At 48.2% G+C, this 18,129-nt stretch overlaps 1 protein-coding gene across 3 annotated transcripts in view; it reads right to left on the reverse strand.

The window, feature by feature from the left end:
- Nucleotides 1-18,129, reverse strand: part of tkfc (triokinase/FMN cyclase) — a 148,602-nt gene that overhangs the window by 102,478 nt on the left and 27,995 nt on the right. For all 3 annotated transcript variants that reach the window (XM_072518937.1, XM_072518936.1, XM_072518938.1), the window contains exons 3-4: nt 12,984-13,094; nt 6,442-6,623 (exon numbers count right to left, since the gene is read on the reverse strand). In XM_072518937.1, coding sequence (XP_072375038.1) covers nt 6,442-6,623; nt 12,984-13,094 — 293 coding nt within the window. The remainder of the gene's footprint in view (nt 1-6,441; nt 6,624-12,983; nt 13,095-18,129) is intronic.

Consider the following 18,129-nt stretch of genomic DNA (forward strand, 5'->3'; position numbering starts at 1 on the left):
TTTTTAAACTTCAAAGGACATGCATGATTGACACTTTTCTTAACTTGCACTCCAGACTTTTTCAAGCATATAAAAAATTTATCAATGGATTACATGTTTTCCAGGCTTTTTTCTTGCACATCCCACTGTGGTATTCATTGGTTCTAAAAAACATGGGCGAGATCTAATGGAAAAGTTCTATGTCATTTCCGGCATGACTTCTTGGGTGTTTTCCGATGGTCGAGCTGACGAGATCGTAGCCCGGAGTGCTGAACTGAGCACCGACGAGCTTCACGCCGGGACTGGCTGTTCTGCCAGCTGATTCGCCAAACTCGTGCCCAGCAGCTCACCGCTAACAAGGTGGAGCTGCTTTTAAACACTCCCTCCCAACACACTCCCAGTCAGCACACAAGAGTGGCACCACTCAGACCTCCTCCGCTCCTCTGGGATGTCGTCCTAGCCAGGCTTCTGGACGCTGTGCAGACGAGACAGGGCATCCTTTTCCTCCAAGGGAATCAGAGGACCAGCTGCAAGGCTGCCTATGTTACCTAGGAAGACCAGGAGGACCGCCGTACAGAGCAGGAAGACGACCAACAACCTTAACCGGGCCGCAAGGATAGGTTGTCCCCTTGACATCAGTCCTGCCTGCCGCCTCCCACCCCCCTGACTCCCGCCTCCCAACGCTACCCCCAACAAGTGAGTGGCTGCCACCTTACACCCTCCCCACATCCGATCACTGTGCTTGTGCCCCAGCACACTCTGGCACCCACCAGCACATCCCCACCATGTCCAGGTGGGGTGCCCATACATGTCACCTGTCAAAGACCTCCCCCCGCACCCTCCCCCCCAAATGCACCAAGTGTGCAGCTCACAAAGCCCCCTCTCTGTCCCCGCAGGGCTTGAAAGGGCCCAGACGGGTGGCAGAGTACCAGATATCAGAGTAATTACCCATATGAAGAACGGGCCCTGGAGATTGCGGGTTTGGCCGAGGAGAGAACAGTCACCGACAGTGAAATTGGTTTTTGCTGCAGAGGTGAGGATCCACTGCCCCTTTACCCAGATAACCTGTCTCGAGTGAGTTGTTCATATCAGACAAAATGATCCTTCTCTCCCAGTGACCACATGTCTCTTATCCCGCAGGATCTTCACCTGATGGTTCCGGGCCATCCGGGGTTGCCCTCTCCCCCTGCCCTGCCACATAAGAGAACACTTTGGAGGAGAGGTCAGAGGAGACCACCATTGAGAGGTCAGTGCTGTCATCCCAACCCACCACCTGCGCAGAGACACACACCTCATTGGGCAACACTAGTGGACAGGCTTCTGCACCCCCACCCCCTGATCCACACACTCACTCTCAGGTCGCAGGGATATCCCCAAGTGCTGAAGCCCAGCTCTTGAGAATTTGATTGCTGGCCACTAGCCTCACAGTTTGATTGGAATGCTAGGCAATAACACTCGCCTGAGACATGGCATGTGAACCCACAAGAATGCACTTGGGTATACTTTAGATTAATAACAGTTCCATAATACAAAAAAATAAAGCAAATCACAGAGCAAACGGAATACACTGAAATTACCCACTATACACCACAGACAAAAAAAACAATAAACAATCAACAAGAAACAAAACATCCAGCATCTAAGCCAGCGCATGTCCACCACCCCCCACCCACCTGTTCCTGCAGTAGCTTCACACCAGTGGAAAGGCGGCCCACGAGTATACAGGAAACCATGCGTGTAGAAAACTGTGCGTGCATGTTGGTGAGAGTGTGCATCTGTGAAAAAGTATCTGAGGGAACTTCCGTTGGTGACATGTAAGTAGAGTACGCATGTTGGGTGGCTTCTGCTAGAGCTTTTTTTTTTAGCCCTTCGCACCCAGTCTTTTTTGGGAGAATTTGTATGATTATTTGTTGGAAAGTCTAAGGCAACCAAAGTAATTCGAAAGCCTAGAAAGAGAATCCAGGAAAAAAGGGGGCGCACGCAAGTCCACCGGTGAGTTTTCTGGGAGTTCAGCAGGAGGAAAGATGGTGGGAGTAGGCTCGCCAAGTGGGGCCGTACCCATCACGGTGGATGAGCTGGCCAAGGTGATGGCGGGGGGCTCTGAGCGGCTGTTTTCAAATATTTTGATAAGAATCGCAAGATGATGATCTCGCACAAGGAGTAGGTGGAGGAGGCTCTTGTCCCGATAAAGGTGGCTCTGGAAAAGACGTCAATGGCTGTGCGCGAGCAAGGAGAAAGTTGAAGGGGGTGGAGGAGAGATTGTTACAGCACAGCGATCAGTTCACCTCGATGGGAGAGGATTACGGAGGGTGGTGAAGAGTAATAAAGGGCTGAGAGCCAAAGTTGAGGACCTCAGAAACAGGTCACGAAGGCAGAATCTAAGGATCGTGTGAGTACTTTGTGGAAATGTTTGGCAAGGGGGAGGAGGAGTACCCCTCCTCTACGAGCTGGACAGATCTCACTGGTTGCTCCGGCTGAAACCAAAGGCGAATGAGCCACCAAGAGCTGTGACAGTATGCTTCCACAACTATCAGGTGAAGGGAAAGGTGCTGAGATGGGCGAAGCTGAACTGAGTGGTGAGGTGGGAAGGAGGTGGTATTCAGATATACCAGGATCTCACGGCGGAGCTGGTTGGGCAAAGGTGGCATTCTACAAAAGCAATGTGAGGTTTGGGGTGGCCTACCCACCTTGCTAGCAAGCGTAAGTGGGCTAGTGAATGGGAGTGAGGTGGGGGAGGGGCCGCACACAGATTTTGATGGGGCTGGGTTGTGTGAATGGTGGGGTAATGGGGGTGATACTGGGTGAGGTGGTTTTGAGAGGAAGTGGCTGGGGAGGTATAGGGAAGGGGGAGGGGTAGGTGGCTGGCGGTGACTGGGGGTAGTGTTGGGTCCAGTCTGTTGGGCGGGGCCAGGGGTAGCGGCGATGACTGGGAGGATGGGCGGGGAGGTGGGGTTGGGGTGGGAGACCCCCGGTCCGGAGGGTGACGTGGAACATGTGAGGGGTGGGGAAACCGGTGAAGCGAGCGAGAGTCTTCTCACATTTTAAGAACTTGAAAGCCGACATGGTGCTGTTATAAGAGACGTAGGATTTATGAAGAATATGTTGGCAGCCATACCAACTTTGGATATTGGGGGAGGGGGGTGGGCGTGCAAAGGTGTTGGCTGTGTTTATGAGGGGGCTGGGAGGGGTGGACTCGTGGAGGTTTCTGCACCTGCGGGATAGGGAGTACTTGTTCTTTTCGCCCGTACACAGTATGCATTCAAGGATTGACATTTTTGTTATGGGGAAGGCACTGTTGGCTGGAGTGAGGAAGGCAGAATATTCTGCAATTGTTATCTCGAACCATGTTCCACATTGGGTGGATGTGGTCTTGGAGGAGGGGCTGGTACAGAGGCCTGTATGGAGGTTGGATGTGGGGTTGTTGGCGGACCCAAACTTTTGCATCAAAATGGAAAAGATGATTATGATTAAGTAGGATGTGATAGGAACGAGGAGGTTTTTCCATCAGTGGTGTAGGAAGCGTTGAAAGCAGTAATCAGAGGTGAGGTCATCTTGTTTAAGGCTCAGGGGATACAGAGAGGCAAGAGAGGAACGGCAGCGGTTGGTGGAGAAAATTTTAGAAGTGCGTGGAAGGTATGTGGAGGATCTGACTCCAGGGTCGGGATTCTCCGCCTCGCCGCGCCATATTTCTGCCCCGACCGGCCGGCGGGATTCTCCGTTACGCCAATGGGGTTTCCCATTGTGAGGCAGCCCCACGCAGTCGGGAAACCCCCAGGCGCCGTCATAACGGAGAAACGCGCTGGCAGATAATCCCGCCCCAGATCTTTGGGTGAGGAGGAAGGAGCTACAGGTGAGGTTTGACCTTGTGACCATGGGAAAGGCGTTGGCAATTGGGATGGGCGAGGGTGGCCATGTACGAGTATGGGGAGAAGGCCAGCTGCTTCTTGGCAGGCCAGCTCCACTGGCAGGCGGATTGTTTGGGTCCGGAATGGGACAGGGGAGCTGATGGTGGCACCGGAGCAGGTGAACAAGGCATTTGATGAGTTCTATAAGAATATGTGTAGGTCAGAGCCTCCGGAGGGTGAGTCAGACATGAGGGAGTTTTTGGGGTGGTTGGAGTGTCCAGAAGTAGGAGGGCAGGACTTGGAGGACCCAGTGGGGGTGGAGAAGTACGGGTGGCGATCGGGAAGATGCAGACGGGTATGGCACTGGGGCTGGATGGTTTCCTGGGGGAGTTTTATAAAAATTTTCTGGGTAAGCTGGCGCCGCTTTTTGTGGAGATGTTTAAGGACATGGTGGCTATGGGGCACTGCCAGAGACAATGGACAGGAATCCATTTTGTTGCTGCTTAAAAAGGACAAGGTCCCGGTGGAGTTGGGTCGTATAGGCCAATATCCCTGCTGAATGCGGATACCAAGATTTTGGCGAAGATGCTAGTGCTCAGGTTGGAGGAGTGCCTCCCAACGTTGATTGGGGAGGATCAGACGGGGTTTGTAAAGGGTAGACAGTTGTCATCAAATGTCCTCTGTTGAATGTGGTGCTTTCTCCGGCAGAAGGGAGTTGCAGGTGGTGGTGGCACTGGATGCGGAGATAGCGTTTGATTGTGTGGAGTGAAGCTATTTGTTGGCTGTGTTGCAGAAGTTTGGGATTGGGCCTAAGTTTGTGGTATCGGTGAAATTGTTGTATAAAAGTCTGATGGTGTGAGATGAATTCAGGGTACTTTCCGATGCATAGGGAAACGAGGCAGGAGTACCCTATGTCCACCCTCTGTTTGCGCGGCAATAGAGCCCTTGGCCATAACATTGAGGTGCTTGGATAAATGGAAGGGGATAGTGAGAGGGGGGGTGGGTGGAGCATAGGGTGTCCCTGTATGTTGATGATCTGTTTCTGTATATCTGCAACCTGGGCTCTTCAGTGGGGGATATAATGGGACTGCTTAGGAGATTTGAGGCCTTTTTCTGGCTACAAGTTAAATTTGGGAAAAAGTGAGTCTTTTGTGGTGTCTTCTCCAGGGGTGGGGGTTGCCATTTTGGATGGCAACTACCCACTTTAGGTATCCGGGACTGAAGGTGGCTCGGACTGGGCTCGGCTTTGTAAGTTGAATTTTACACGTCTGGTGGGCAGGGCCAAGGCGGATTTACTGAGGTGGGATAGCCTTCCCCTATCGCTAGCAGGCCGGGTGAAGGCAGTTAAGATGAACATTTTGCCACGGTTTTTAATTTTTATTTCAGTGCCCTTTGGTCAAAATCGTTTTTTATGATGGTGAATAGGCTGGTTTCGTTGTTTGCCTGGGCAGCTACGATGGCAAGGATTGGGAGGACGATACTTCAGAGAGTGCAACAATCAGGGGGCCTGGCCCTTCCGAATCTGTTACACTATTATTGGGCGGAAAATGCTGAGAAGGTGCAGGCTGGAGTCGGGAGACGGACGGTTTGTGGGTGAGGATGGAGGCAGGCTCTTGTAAGGGGTTGGGGTTGCGGGTGCTGGCAACAGCACCGCTTCAGTTTGCCCCAGGGAAGAATTTGGGGAGCCCGGTGGTGGTGGCCACGCTGAAAATAGGGAGGCAATTTCGGCAGCACTTTAGGATGGGGCGGGATCAAAGTTGATGCCAATCCGAAGGAACCATGGGTTTGGCATAGGGGACATTGGGGCTGGTTGGAAGGGTAGAGGTTTGCATTGGGGACCTAAGGTGGTGGGTGAGATGATGTAACTTGGCATAGGGGGCATGAGGGGGACCCTTTTAATAGGTTCCATCCTGCAGACTAGGGTTCACGACTTCTCTCGGGGGAGGGGGGGAACCACAACTCTTTAAAAACCTGGCCCAACTACATGAAAATTGCAGAGGATCAGGATATGCCCATCTCCGCAATGGAGCCATATAGGACAGGAGTGCCAAATGAGGGTTTATAATAAGAACCAGCCCGCACCCTTTAACGGCACTCCCGAAGATTATACAGCCCACTGGAATCAGGACCAACTCAACATTTCTTAAAGAACTCTTGAATCAACCTGAAATGGTGAAAATCCAAGCCACTGTCACAGAACGTTAACAATGTTTAATTAATTTTCATTTTCTTTAACTTTGTTATGAAATATTCAGCACGTATTAATGTATTTAATCTTATTTTTGGGGTCATGATTAGTGAACAAGTCCAATTTCAATCTTGTGGCCCACTGAGATGAAGGAGGGCCACTCACGAGGCCCACTCACTATCCTAGGTTGCCCATCACTAGTGTAGATGGTACACATGTTGCCATCGTAGTGAAAATGAATGTTTGTGAAAGGGTTGCCAAATGGGTTGCTTTCTCCATGTGGAGAGTCTTCCAGTGCGGGAATCCACGCTACATGGTCCTGTGACTTTTTTTAACTATAAGTCCATTGGTAATTTTGGGATGCTGATCTCTCTGTAAAGCATCACATTTCCAGTCCTTCACGTCAGTATTTCTATATATCAGACTTACTTTGTGTATGAGTACTGTACCACACAGACCCCTTCTCCCAGCTTTTTTATGCGTGGTGAAGGCACAGTCATCAGCTACAATAACCATCGCCACAGCGATTCCCTCTGCTTTTGCCTCCTCTAGAGCTAAGCCGAAGTTTAGCCGATCCCCTGTATAGTTCTTCACAATCAGTAGTACACCAGCTGGAGAAAGCACAGATAAAATGTTTTAAACAAAGCGTCACAATAGACCTTTCTTGTTTTTCTTGACTCTAACCCCCTACCAACCACCAATGTTAGCTCCTTCCAAACAATTAATTCTCCCACGACAGATTATGAAGGTAATTTACAACATCCCAAAACTCTTCACAGAAACATAATCAAAAAATAAGCATTCATCCAGGAGAAAGGGTGATCAAACAGCTACTATAACATGTTACTTGTTTGTGCATTGGTTGATATGCAATTGATACTAGCCTGGAAGTGTATGGTGGCAGAAGGTTGACGGCCTTAGACCTCTACTGCCATACATATTATTCAAGTTCCTGTAGCTGAAAACGCATAATTTAAACCCATTCCCTGCTGGATCTGACCCTATGAAGCCAGTTTTCCTCTGTTATTCTGAGGTAAGTACATCATGAGATGTAGCTTTAATTGGTTGAATGTTGCCATTCCTTCATTGTTGCTAGATCAAAATCCAGCATTCTGGGTCTAGCGACATGAAGACTTGAGCAGTTAACCACTTTCTCAAGGATAATTAATGCTGGTAACGACCATATCAAATGAACGAATAAATAAAAATAATGGAACTTGATGACATTCCTAGCTTACTTTCTTCCATTTTGTGCCGTTTAAATTTTTCGAATGCCTTATCATTCCCCAAATCAAATGAAGGTTTTTAACAGTTCCTTTATATATCCCCTTTTTTCAACTTCTTTTCAACTGAAATCTTGCAAATAATTGAATTATGGTTGACTTTCTGATGCTTCAGCAGGAAGAATTTAACTATTTTGGTGCCATGTAAACATTGCATACTGTTGAAACAAGGTTCGTCCTAATTTAAACCAACAAGGAAACATGTCATCTTAGATCCAGTAACAAGCTTAACCTAGTGAATAATCCAAGAGTAAGTAACAGCTAGCCAATAATAACCACAATATTTCATACAAGGTTTGAAAGGGAGAAAGGTGAGTTAATGTTTTAAACATGGGTACGGCTGACTTCTGAATGCCTTGTTACTTGTTTATGCATTGGCATAAATTAACCATTAAATTCTTTTTAAATTATTTATTCATTTACGGGATGCGGCATCGCTGGTTAAGCCAGCATTTATTGCCGATCCCTACTTGCCCTTCAGAAGGTGGTGAGTTGCCTTCTTGAACCGCTGCGGTCCTTGAGGTGTAGGTACACCCACTGTGCTGTTAGGAAGGGAGTTCCAGGATGTTGCCCCAGCGACAGTACAGGAGTGGCGATATATTTCCATGTCACGGTGGTGTGTGACTTGGAGGGGAACCTCCAGGTGGTAGAGACCCCAGGTATTTGCTGCTCTTGTCCTTCTAGATGGTTGTGGTCGTAGGTTTGGAAGGTGTTGTCTAAGGAACCTTGGTGAGTTACTGCAGTGCATCTTGTAGATGGTACACATGGCTGCTACTGTTCATCGGTGGTGGAGGGTTTGAATGCTTGTGGAAGGGGGAGCAATTAACCGGGCTGCTTTGTTCTGGATGGTGTTGAGCTTCTCAAGTGTTGTTGGAGCTGCACTCATCCAAGCAAGTGGAAAGTATTCCGTTACACTACTGGCTTGTGCCTTGAAGATGGTGGAGACTTTGGGGGTCAGGAGGTGAGTTACTCGCAGTAGGATTGCTTTGTCTTTGACTAGCCCTGTTTACCCTGGGTGAAACTAAGAACTGATAAAACTACAGTTGAACGCTGGGTGGTGTTTAGTCATAGGGCGCGATTCTCTGGCCGAGTTGCGTGCGAGAGCACAACGCGGCCAGAGAATCCCGGGAGTACCCTCTAGCGCACCTCCGACAGCCTCCGCGCCTCGCGGGATTCACTCAAGTCCCGCGAGACGTCAGAATCGTAACTTCGCCTACTTACCTGCCCTGCATTCCACTACCCTTCAAACCCCCCCCCCCCTCCACCCTCATTTCATCTGGGACATTGGAGGGGTGATGGGTGAGGGTCCTGAAAGGGAGGGGGTGGTGTAAGGAGGGGTGGGGGGGCCTGATTAGGGGGGACCCCCAGGGACCTCATAGCGGGGTGTCCTCATTTGGGGTGTGTGGGGTAGTGTCCACGTGTGTGTGGGGTGACATTGTCCATGGGTTGGGTTGGATTCACAAGCTCACTTAGAGATCGGGGCACCCTTTCAAATGACGGCCCGATCTCAGAGTTCAGCTCCCCAGTGCTAAAAAAAATTCTAAGTGTGGTATAAACCAGCGAGAAACTTCCCAGGGCCCCAAAAAGTGACTAAGTGTCATTGACTAAGTGGGGAACTCGCCAGCAGAGCCAATGGGAAACTCCCTGAAAAACCCACCACAAATTAACTTAGAATTCTTTGGGGAGAAGCGCGCCCATAGAGTTTTACAGCATGAATAGAGGCCCTGCATAGCCTTGTATGCAATGGCATTTCAAGTGCTCATCTAAATACTTCTTAAAAGTTGTGAGGGTTTCCACCTCTACCACCCTTTCAAGCAGTGAGTTCCACATTCCAATCACCCTTTGAGTGAAAAGTTTTTCCCTCACATTTCCTCTAAACCTCCAGCCCATTAGCTTAAATCTATCTCCCCCTGGTTATTGACCACTCCACTTAGAGGAAAAGTACCTTCCTCTCCACTTTGCACACCTCAACGCTGTTGAATAGTGGATCCTTCCTCGGTGCTCCAGGTGTCAAGAAACGCCTCGCTAAACGTGCCGTTCAGCTAACTTTAACTCAAGTCCATTGAATTGCACCAAACATGAGGTATAATTTTATACACCTCAACTCCATGGTTGTTTTACCTGGAGCCTTCTCTGCTCCAGGGAAAACAACCCCATCCTATCCAGTCTCTCTTGATAGCTGAAACGATCCAGCCCAGGCAACATCCTGGCGAATCTCCTCTGCACTCTCTCCAGTGCAATCACTGCCATTCTATATTGTGAACCCTTGGTATCTGCCATAAGACTCCTTTTTTTCTTATCCGACCCCAGATATCCCTTGACACCCCGGGTTCACTGGACTTACTGATCCCACTCTTCACTGTCATGGGAACATGTTGTCCCTGTACTCTCTCTCTATTTCCTTTTTGAATGAATGTCACTGCTCTGATGTAGGATTTTCCTACAAGTAGCTGCTCCCAATTAGCTTTGAACAGATCCTGTCTTATTTTGTTAAAATTGGCCCTCCCCCAATTAAGAACCTTAATTTCTGGTCTATCTTTGTCCCTTTCCATAACTACTTTAAATTCTGAGTTATGGTCACTGTTTCCAAAATGCTCCCCACTTATCCACTTGCCCGGCTTCATTCCCTAAAACTAGATCCAGCATCTTGTAGAACTTTCTAATTGTTGGCATAAAAGGTTCTAATAATAATCTTTATTGTCATAAGTAGGCTTACATTAACACTGCAATGAAGTCACTGTGAAAAACCTCTAGTCGCCACATTCCGGCACCTGATCCGGCACAGTGGTTAGCACTGTTGACTCTAGAGCTGTGAAGCATCAGTGCTAACCACTGTGCTACTGTGCCGCTTGCTGGATTCACCTGGGGCCCGGGATTCATTGGCCTCACCAGCGAGGTATCAACCTCACAAAGTGGTGAACCAGTTGTGATGGCATTTGGGAGTGACTCGCTGGGGTGTTGAGGCCCCCAGGTGGTCGACCACTGGGCAGGGTGGTACCCTGGCACTCCCATTGGCACCTGGGCACTGCCACTCTGACCCCTTGGCACTGCCAATCGGGTACCCAGAGAGGGTGCCCGAGTGGCACTGCTAGCCTGGCAGGGGCACTGCTGTGCAACGGCTTGGCCCAGGACTGAGGGTGGGGTTTGAGGACCCCGGAAGAGGTAGGTAGGGTGAAGTGGCGGGCTGGAGGCCGCGGTAGGGATGCTAAAGGGGTTGAAAGATCAGGGTTGCGTTTAAAAATGGCACCCCGATCCGAGAGTAGTCTTCCTGGACTGGTGAGCTGAGTTTGTCAGTGCAGGAAATGACTTTGAGTGGCCTCGAGAGGGAGTTTCTCGTTGAGGCCAAAACGCAGTTAAATAGTGGATCCTTCCTCGGTGCTGCAGGTGCCAAGAAACACCTCGCTAAACGTGCCGTTCAGCTAACTTTAACTCAAGTCCGTTGAATTGCAACAAACATGAGGTAACCATAAATTGATCAGAGAATTGTGGCGGAACACACTACACATTAAATGGAAAATGCGACCAAAGCAGATACTATAGATTTCTCAGCAACACAGCCAGATGTCAGTGATCACTGTGGGTTACAAAATCTTGCTAAAACTCATCCCTCAGGATGGACTTCAACTCTTCACTTTTGAAGATCTAGCCTCCAAATTCCCTGAAGCACAAGTCTAATTCAGAGATCCTCAACAACTGCTCATAAGTTCATAAGATAAAAGAGCAGAATTAGGCCATTCGAGTCTGCTCCACCATTCGATCATGGCTGCTGTCATCCTGGCCACCGTTCTGCCCGTTTTCCATAACCTTTCAACCCATTACCAATTAAAAATCTGTCTACAACTCCTCCTTAAATTAACTCACTGACCCAGCATCTATTGCACTCTGGGATAGCAAATTCCACAGGTTCACAATCCTTTGGGAGAAGTAATTTTAAATTTGCTATCTCTTATCCTAAGACTATGACCTCTCATTCTAGAATGCCTCACAAGAGGAAGCATCCACTCCACATCTACTTTATCCATACATTTTATCATCCTGTATACCTCAATTTCGCAGCATGGTAGCACAGTGGTTAGCACCGTTGCTTCACAGCGCCAGGGACCCGGATTTGATTGCCGGCTTGTGTCACTGTCTGTGTGGAGTCTGCACGTTCTCCCCGTGTCTGCGTGGGTTTCTCCAGGTGCTCCGGTTTCCTCCCACAAATCCCAAAAGACGTGCTTGTTAGGTGAATTAGACATTCTGAATTCTCCCTCAGAGTACCGAAACTAGGTGGCGAAACTAGTGTGGCGACTAGGGGATTTTCACAGTAACTTCATTGCAATGTTAATGTAAGCCTACTTGTGACACGATTCTAGAGAGTATCGGGTGAAACTGTTCAATCTCTCTTCATACGACAAACCCCTCATCTCTGGAATCAACCAAGTGAACCTCTTCTGAACTGCCTCCAATGCCACTACATCTTTCCTCAAATAAGGAGACCAAAACTGTGCTCAATGCTCCAGGTGTGGTCTCACCAATGCCTTGTATAGTTGCAGAAACACTTCCTTACCTTTGTGCTCACCTCTCAATGGTTCATCCCTTTTCCTGAGACCATATTCCATGTGATTCACAAAGCTGCATTCCCACCTCTAAATAGTGGTTCACTTTGAACTCTTTCACAGGCTGCTAGCTTTACTAAACTGAAACTGCTCCTGGGTGTCTCTGAACTCGTCTCCCAGCTGCACCCAAGCTATAAATTGTTCCCAGGGCTCAACTGCCTTCAGCATCGAACAAGCGTTCTTCTGCCACCTTCTCAGCTCCCCAGGGTTTCTCTTTGGGCTGTAAATCACACAAGATCCAAAATGCTGGCCCAGCCAGCGACGCCTACATCCTGTGAATTAACTTCAAAAAAACTGCAACTCACAGCTGCACTGAATGGCTCCCAGGACTTTTGTGTGTCCTAACTGTCTGGAGCTTGCAAACAGTTGCATCTTTTCAGTGTAGCCTCTTCTCCTGCTTAAACACTCTCCCGGCAAACACACCGATAAACTGAAATTCAAGAACATTAATTTCCACCCATCTCCATGAGTAGCATGCTATGGTCCATTCTTAAACTGATCTCTAACCCAATTGGGCCAATTTTACAATTTCTCCAGCTAAGTAAACCATCTGCTATTTTATGGTTCGTACCTTTCTAGCTGTTAACCCCTTAAGTCAACATGGCCCCAACGTAATGAACTTCAAGCAGTTTTTGTTATATTTATCCTTAATATTTATTCCTTTCTACAGTTAAACTTTAATCTTCCCAGAACTAAACATTACCTCTAAAATATTAACATGAACCATAAACTAAATATTGGTCACAAGTACCTAACTGTAAATTATAATGATCTAACAATAAGGATCTCCATTCTAGTTTTGTTCTGTTGATATAAGTCATGGAAATGTAACTTTTTAAAAAATCACTGAAGTATCTCATTCTCTGTAACCACCAAAGCCTAGGAGTAAGCCAGTTGCTGGTCAGCTGAGAAGGCATTCCTGGAAACAATGTCTCAAAACAGATGGGGTAAATATAGTCAACATGGTGATTGCCGAGATCAAATCAGAATTTTATTTTGCATAACTGAAATCTGCTCATGCGAGACGAGAGCTCCCAACATAGCTTCTCAAGGTCTGTTCTGTAGTTTTACATTTTCTACAAGGTTATACCTGCTCCTGCACTGTCCATAGTACGGATTGCAGCTGAAATACTTCCAGTTGGCGGAGAAGTGAAGACGTCTCCTGCAATGGCACCAGACAACATTCCAACTCCAACATATCCTGGAAAAAGGAAAAAGGAACATTAGAAAGGCCACGGCAGTTTCTGAATACAAGAAAAAAACCTTGAAGAACGCATTTCTTCTTTTCGTCTCTAATTTTCTCTCATCCAATGTTGAAGTTGTTTACTCCTGTCAGAGTATGTCAGCGGTCCTTAATTCATTTCCAAAGGGCTCATTCTTAATGCGTGAACCTAAAAGCTAAGTACCAACATGTCATCTTTGGACCTAGGAGGCATCAGTCAGCCCTGTTCCGTTTCTTGCCCAATTCCCTGAGTGTAAGTAAATAGTAGAATGAACTGGGAGATGGTGTAGAATAGTGGTGGGCAATCTGCGGCCCATCTGGGTTCTGAGTGCGGCCCATGAGACATTTTGTCGACTGTTGTCCATGCGCAGGGTTGCCACATTCCGTTGATTTCCATCCATGTAGTTTCTTTCCTCTGCATCCAAAGTGTAAATATTTCTTTGTTTTTACCATTTGAAATTGATGATAGTTCCCTTGATGTTTAAATGATTAAACATTTTCTATAACTTATGAAATATGCTGCGTGTATTCAATATATTTTATCTTATTCATGGATTCACGATGTGGAGATGCCGGCGTTGGACTGGGGTGAGCACAGTACGAAGTCTTAACACACCAGGTTAAAGTCCAACAGGTTTGTTTCGATGTCACTAGCTTTCGGAGCGCTGCTCCTTCCTCAGGTGAATGGCACCTGAGGAAGGAGCAGCGCTCCGAAAGCTAGTGACATCAAAACAAACCTGTTGGACTTTAACCTGGTGTTGTAAGACTTCGTACCATGGATTCACGGTTAGTGAACAAGCCTGATTTAAATCTTGCGGCCCATAGAGATGAAGGAGGGCCACTCACGCAGCCCACTCACTAGCCGAGGTTGCCCATCATTGGTGTAGAATTACATCGCAGTGAGGGAGCGATGGAGAGACGAAACAGTGTAGACTAATAGGGATAGGGGTTGATGAGTTCCTCCTTGGCACTTAGAATTATTTATATGGTTGTTGACAGTTTATCAGATTTAATATCAGAGATTCAATGCATATCAGCAATATTCTGCAATTTTTGCCATAATCTCCTATTAAGGTATGCCTGAAGTTTAAGGCTGAGAGAAAGCGATGTCATACTACAGAACCTACATTGTATCAGATTCCCCTCCTACACTTTGGAATATGAACTCCCCAGGTGATTAGGGGTGAACCTTCCTCCCAACTGGAGGAACCCCCATAGGATATAAACCCCGATCTGGGAGCATAGAATCATAGAATCCTTACAGTACAGAAGGGAGGCATTCGACCCATCGAGTCTGCACCGACCCTCTGAAAGAGTATTCCACCCAGGCTTACTTCCCCACCTTATCCCAATAACCTCTTAACCTAACCCCATCCTAACCGTTTTTTGGACACTAAGGGGCAATGTAGCATAGCCAAACCAAACCTGCACATCTTTGGACTGTGGGAGGAAACCTGAGCACCTGGAGGAAACCCATGCAGACATGGGAGAATGTGCAAACACCACACAGACAGTGACCCAAGGTTGGAATTGAATCCGGATCCCTGCCGCTGTAAGGCAGCAGTGCTAACCACTGTGCCACCCAGATCTGCGAGGAGACCCTGAGGGGAGTGGAATAGAGTTATTGTATTGTGGAGTAGAATAGATGATTTGGAGTTGGGAACCAAGTGCAATGTGTCCAAAGTCCCTGCCCAGCGAAGCAGTTGAGGCTCCTTCATTAAATGTTTTCAAGATAAAGACAGATAGTTTATTGAAGAATAAAGGAATAAAGGGTTATGGTGTTTGGGTGGGAAACTGGAGCTGAGTCCACAAAAAATCAGCCATGATCTCATTGAATGGCAGAGCAGGCTCCAAGGGCCAGATGGCTTTCTCCTGTTCCTCGTTCTTATGTTCTTAAACCTTGTTGTATCATGTGAATCTGGCTACATCTGCAGTCCTTGCCTTCGGTCACAACACTATCCTTCTCCACTACCTCTATTCTGTGGTCTACTTCTGAGGACTGGTCTCATTCAGTTTTTAAAAAAATCTTTATTGTCACAAGTAGGCTTACATTAACACTGCAGTGAAGTTACTGTGAAAATTCCCGAGTAGCCACACTCCGGTGCCTGTTCGGGTAGACTGAGGGAGAATTCAGAATGTCCAAATTACCTAACAGTACGTCTTTCGGGACTTGCAGGAGGAAACCGGAGCACCCGGAGGAAACTCGTGCAGACACGGGGAGAACATGCAGACTCTGCACAGATAGTGACCCCTGCTGGGAATTGAACCTGGGAGCCTGGAGCTGTGAAGCAACAATGCTAACCACTGTGCTACCATTCCACTCCTATTGGTCACAATGGAACTGGCAGATCTTACAATTGCTTTTTCTCTCATACCTCCGCTCTTCCTTTTACTTATTTTCCTATTGCCTCTTGGTGACATTATCCATAGACCTGGAATAAGCTTCCACATCTATGCTGAAAACCAGATCGACCTCTCCTTACCATCCTCAATCGGCATCACCATCATAAAATGACCTCATCCTACATAAAATTGTGAGTAAGCCACAATTCTCTCCAGGTGAGCGACAGCAACATTGAAATCACCTGGTTCAGTGACCAGCTGACTCCATCCCTCGCCTATCACTGTTCCTACGATTCTTCTTTTAAAATAAAAATCCTCCTGTTTTCTCTCTCTTTCCACTTTCAAATAAAATTTCAAACAGATAACCCCTCACTACTCGCTCTCACAAATCGTTTTTTTTTTGCATCTTTAGAACAATTTTCAAGTCTATTGTCTAATGGAATGTGCAAAAATCTACACACAATGCTCAACTGTGGCCTCATCATGACACTCTAAAATCCTTGTCCTTCCATTCATAAAACACAAAATTCTACTGAACATTTTTAAAAAAACATGGGGCGAAATTCTCCGTAATCGCCGCGATGTCCGCCGACCGGCGCCAAAAATGGCGCAAATCAGTCCGGCATCGCGCCATCCCCAAGGTGCGGAATCCTCCGCATCTTGACCGGCCGAGCCCTAACCTTGAGGGGCTAGGCCACGCCGGACTGATTTCCGCCCTGCCAGCTGGCGCGGAAATGACAATGCCGGGCGGCGCATGCGCTGGAGCGTCAGCTCACAGCATCCCCGCGCATGCGCAGTGGAGGGAGTCTCTTCCGCCTCTGCCATGGTGGAGACGGTGGCGAAGACGGAAGGAAAAGAGTGCCCCCACGGCACAGGCTCGCCCGCGGATCGGTGGGCCCCGATCGCGGGCCAGGCCACCGTGGGGGCACCCCCTGGGGCCAGATCGCCCCACGCCCCCCCAGGACACCGGAGCCCGCCCGCCCCCCGCCGGTAAGAGAGGTGGTTTAATCCACGTCGGTGGGACAGGCATTCTAGCAGCGGGACTTCGGCCCATCCAGAGAATTGCCGGGGGGGGGGGGGGGGGGGCAACCAGCGCGATTCCCGCCCCGCCGAATATCCGGTGCCGGAGAATTCGGCAACCGGCGGGGGGATTCACGCCAGCCCCCGGCGATTCTCCGACCCGGCGCGAGGTCGGAGAATCTCGCCCAAGGTCTTTCTACCTGCATTCTCACTTCACAAGAAATTATGTATTTGAAATTCACGTCTTGTCGTTCACCTGTACTCTTCAGAATGTTTACATTGCGTCCATACTCTCCCATGACTACCTTCCACGCCCCCTCCTCCCCGAAATATATTATTTTGCACTTGCTTGCATTAGTTACATCTGCTACCTTTTGAAAATTCTGAACACCCATGTCATCCTGAATTAATATTGAGATTTTATCTTTTGGCCAAATATCCTACCTGGGTGTCATCAGCAAATTTTGACACCAGCATGAGAATACAAAATCTAATAACCAATGAATACTTGGAGAACCAAAGTAGATCTAGTACTGTTCCCTATGGTCAAACACTTTAATCCCTCCCTCATTACCCATTAACTCTATATCTACAACAATTTGCATTTACACAGTGCCTTTAACACAAAGAGATGCTCCAAAATGGTTCGGTCAAAAAGTGGATAAAGGCGATGTTAACAAGATACAAATAGACAGTGCTTGTGATGGAGAGGATATGAAGTCATAAACTCAGCTCAGTCAAATATGACTGGGAATGGAATTGATGACAAGAGTTGGAGTTTGCGCTCTTAACCTTCTATGCGCTAAGAGAACAAGAAACAGCTTTTTACGACTATCCGCATCATTGTAATTCCTCAGCCCTGGTATCAGTTAAATAAATCTCTTTTCTAGGGCGTGATCGATTCCGAGTAAGCCGGTTAGATCGTGGGAGAGTCTGAAATTGGGGACCGGACCAGGCATCAATCGTTTCCGATCTAACTGGCCCGCTCCCGTTGGCGAGATCCGGATCCTGTTGCGGTGTGGCAAGAAACCAATAATCACCAATTAAGGCCAATCTCCATCCCATTAGCAGGAAGGACCCCCTATCTGATGGCCTCCCGTGATCTAAGCGGCTTCCCAGCTAGTGGCCATATGGGTGCCCTTTAGCACACCTATTTTAAAACGTGAAATGGCTGCTGTGGGGATTGGAGGAGGTGAGTAGCCATCTTGGAAAACGAACAGCCAGCCTGGGGACACTGAGGCTGCTGCCCCAGTGCTCGGGAGGGCTGTGGGAGCCCCTGAGGGGGGCGGGGGTCAGCTGTCATCAGTGGGGGGTAGGTGGGGTCGCCCTTGGGCTGGTGGGGCAAAGGGCTCAGCGCTCACAAGTCCAACATGCCACCCCCCCCAGATCGTGTATACCCATAACAGTGGCAGTTTCAGCTTCTGCCTATCCGTCCCACCAAACACCCCCAGGACAGAACCCGGTCCTTGGTAATGTGAAGTCACCTTAACCACCACCGACCATGCCGGTCTCTGGTCGCACAGCTGAAGGCTATCAATAATAGGGAATTGGCAATGTTAGTAATGTTGTCACTTCACAGCTCTCAAGTGGATTCCTGTGGGTAGACGTGCCATGTCGCAGGCAGGTGTTATTGCCTCGCATTCCAATCAGA

This window comes from Scyliorhinus torazame, chromosome 10 (assembly GCF_047496885.1).
Source record: "Scyliorhinus torazame isolate Kashiwa2021f chromosome 10, sScyTor2.1, whole genome shotgun sequence".
Classification (NCBI taxonomy): domain Eukaryota; kingdom Metazoa; phylum Chordata; class Chondrichthyes; order Carcharhiniformes; family Scyliorhinidae; genus Scyliorhinus; species Scyliorhinus torazame.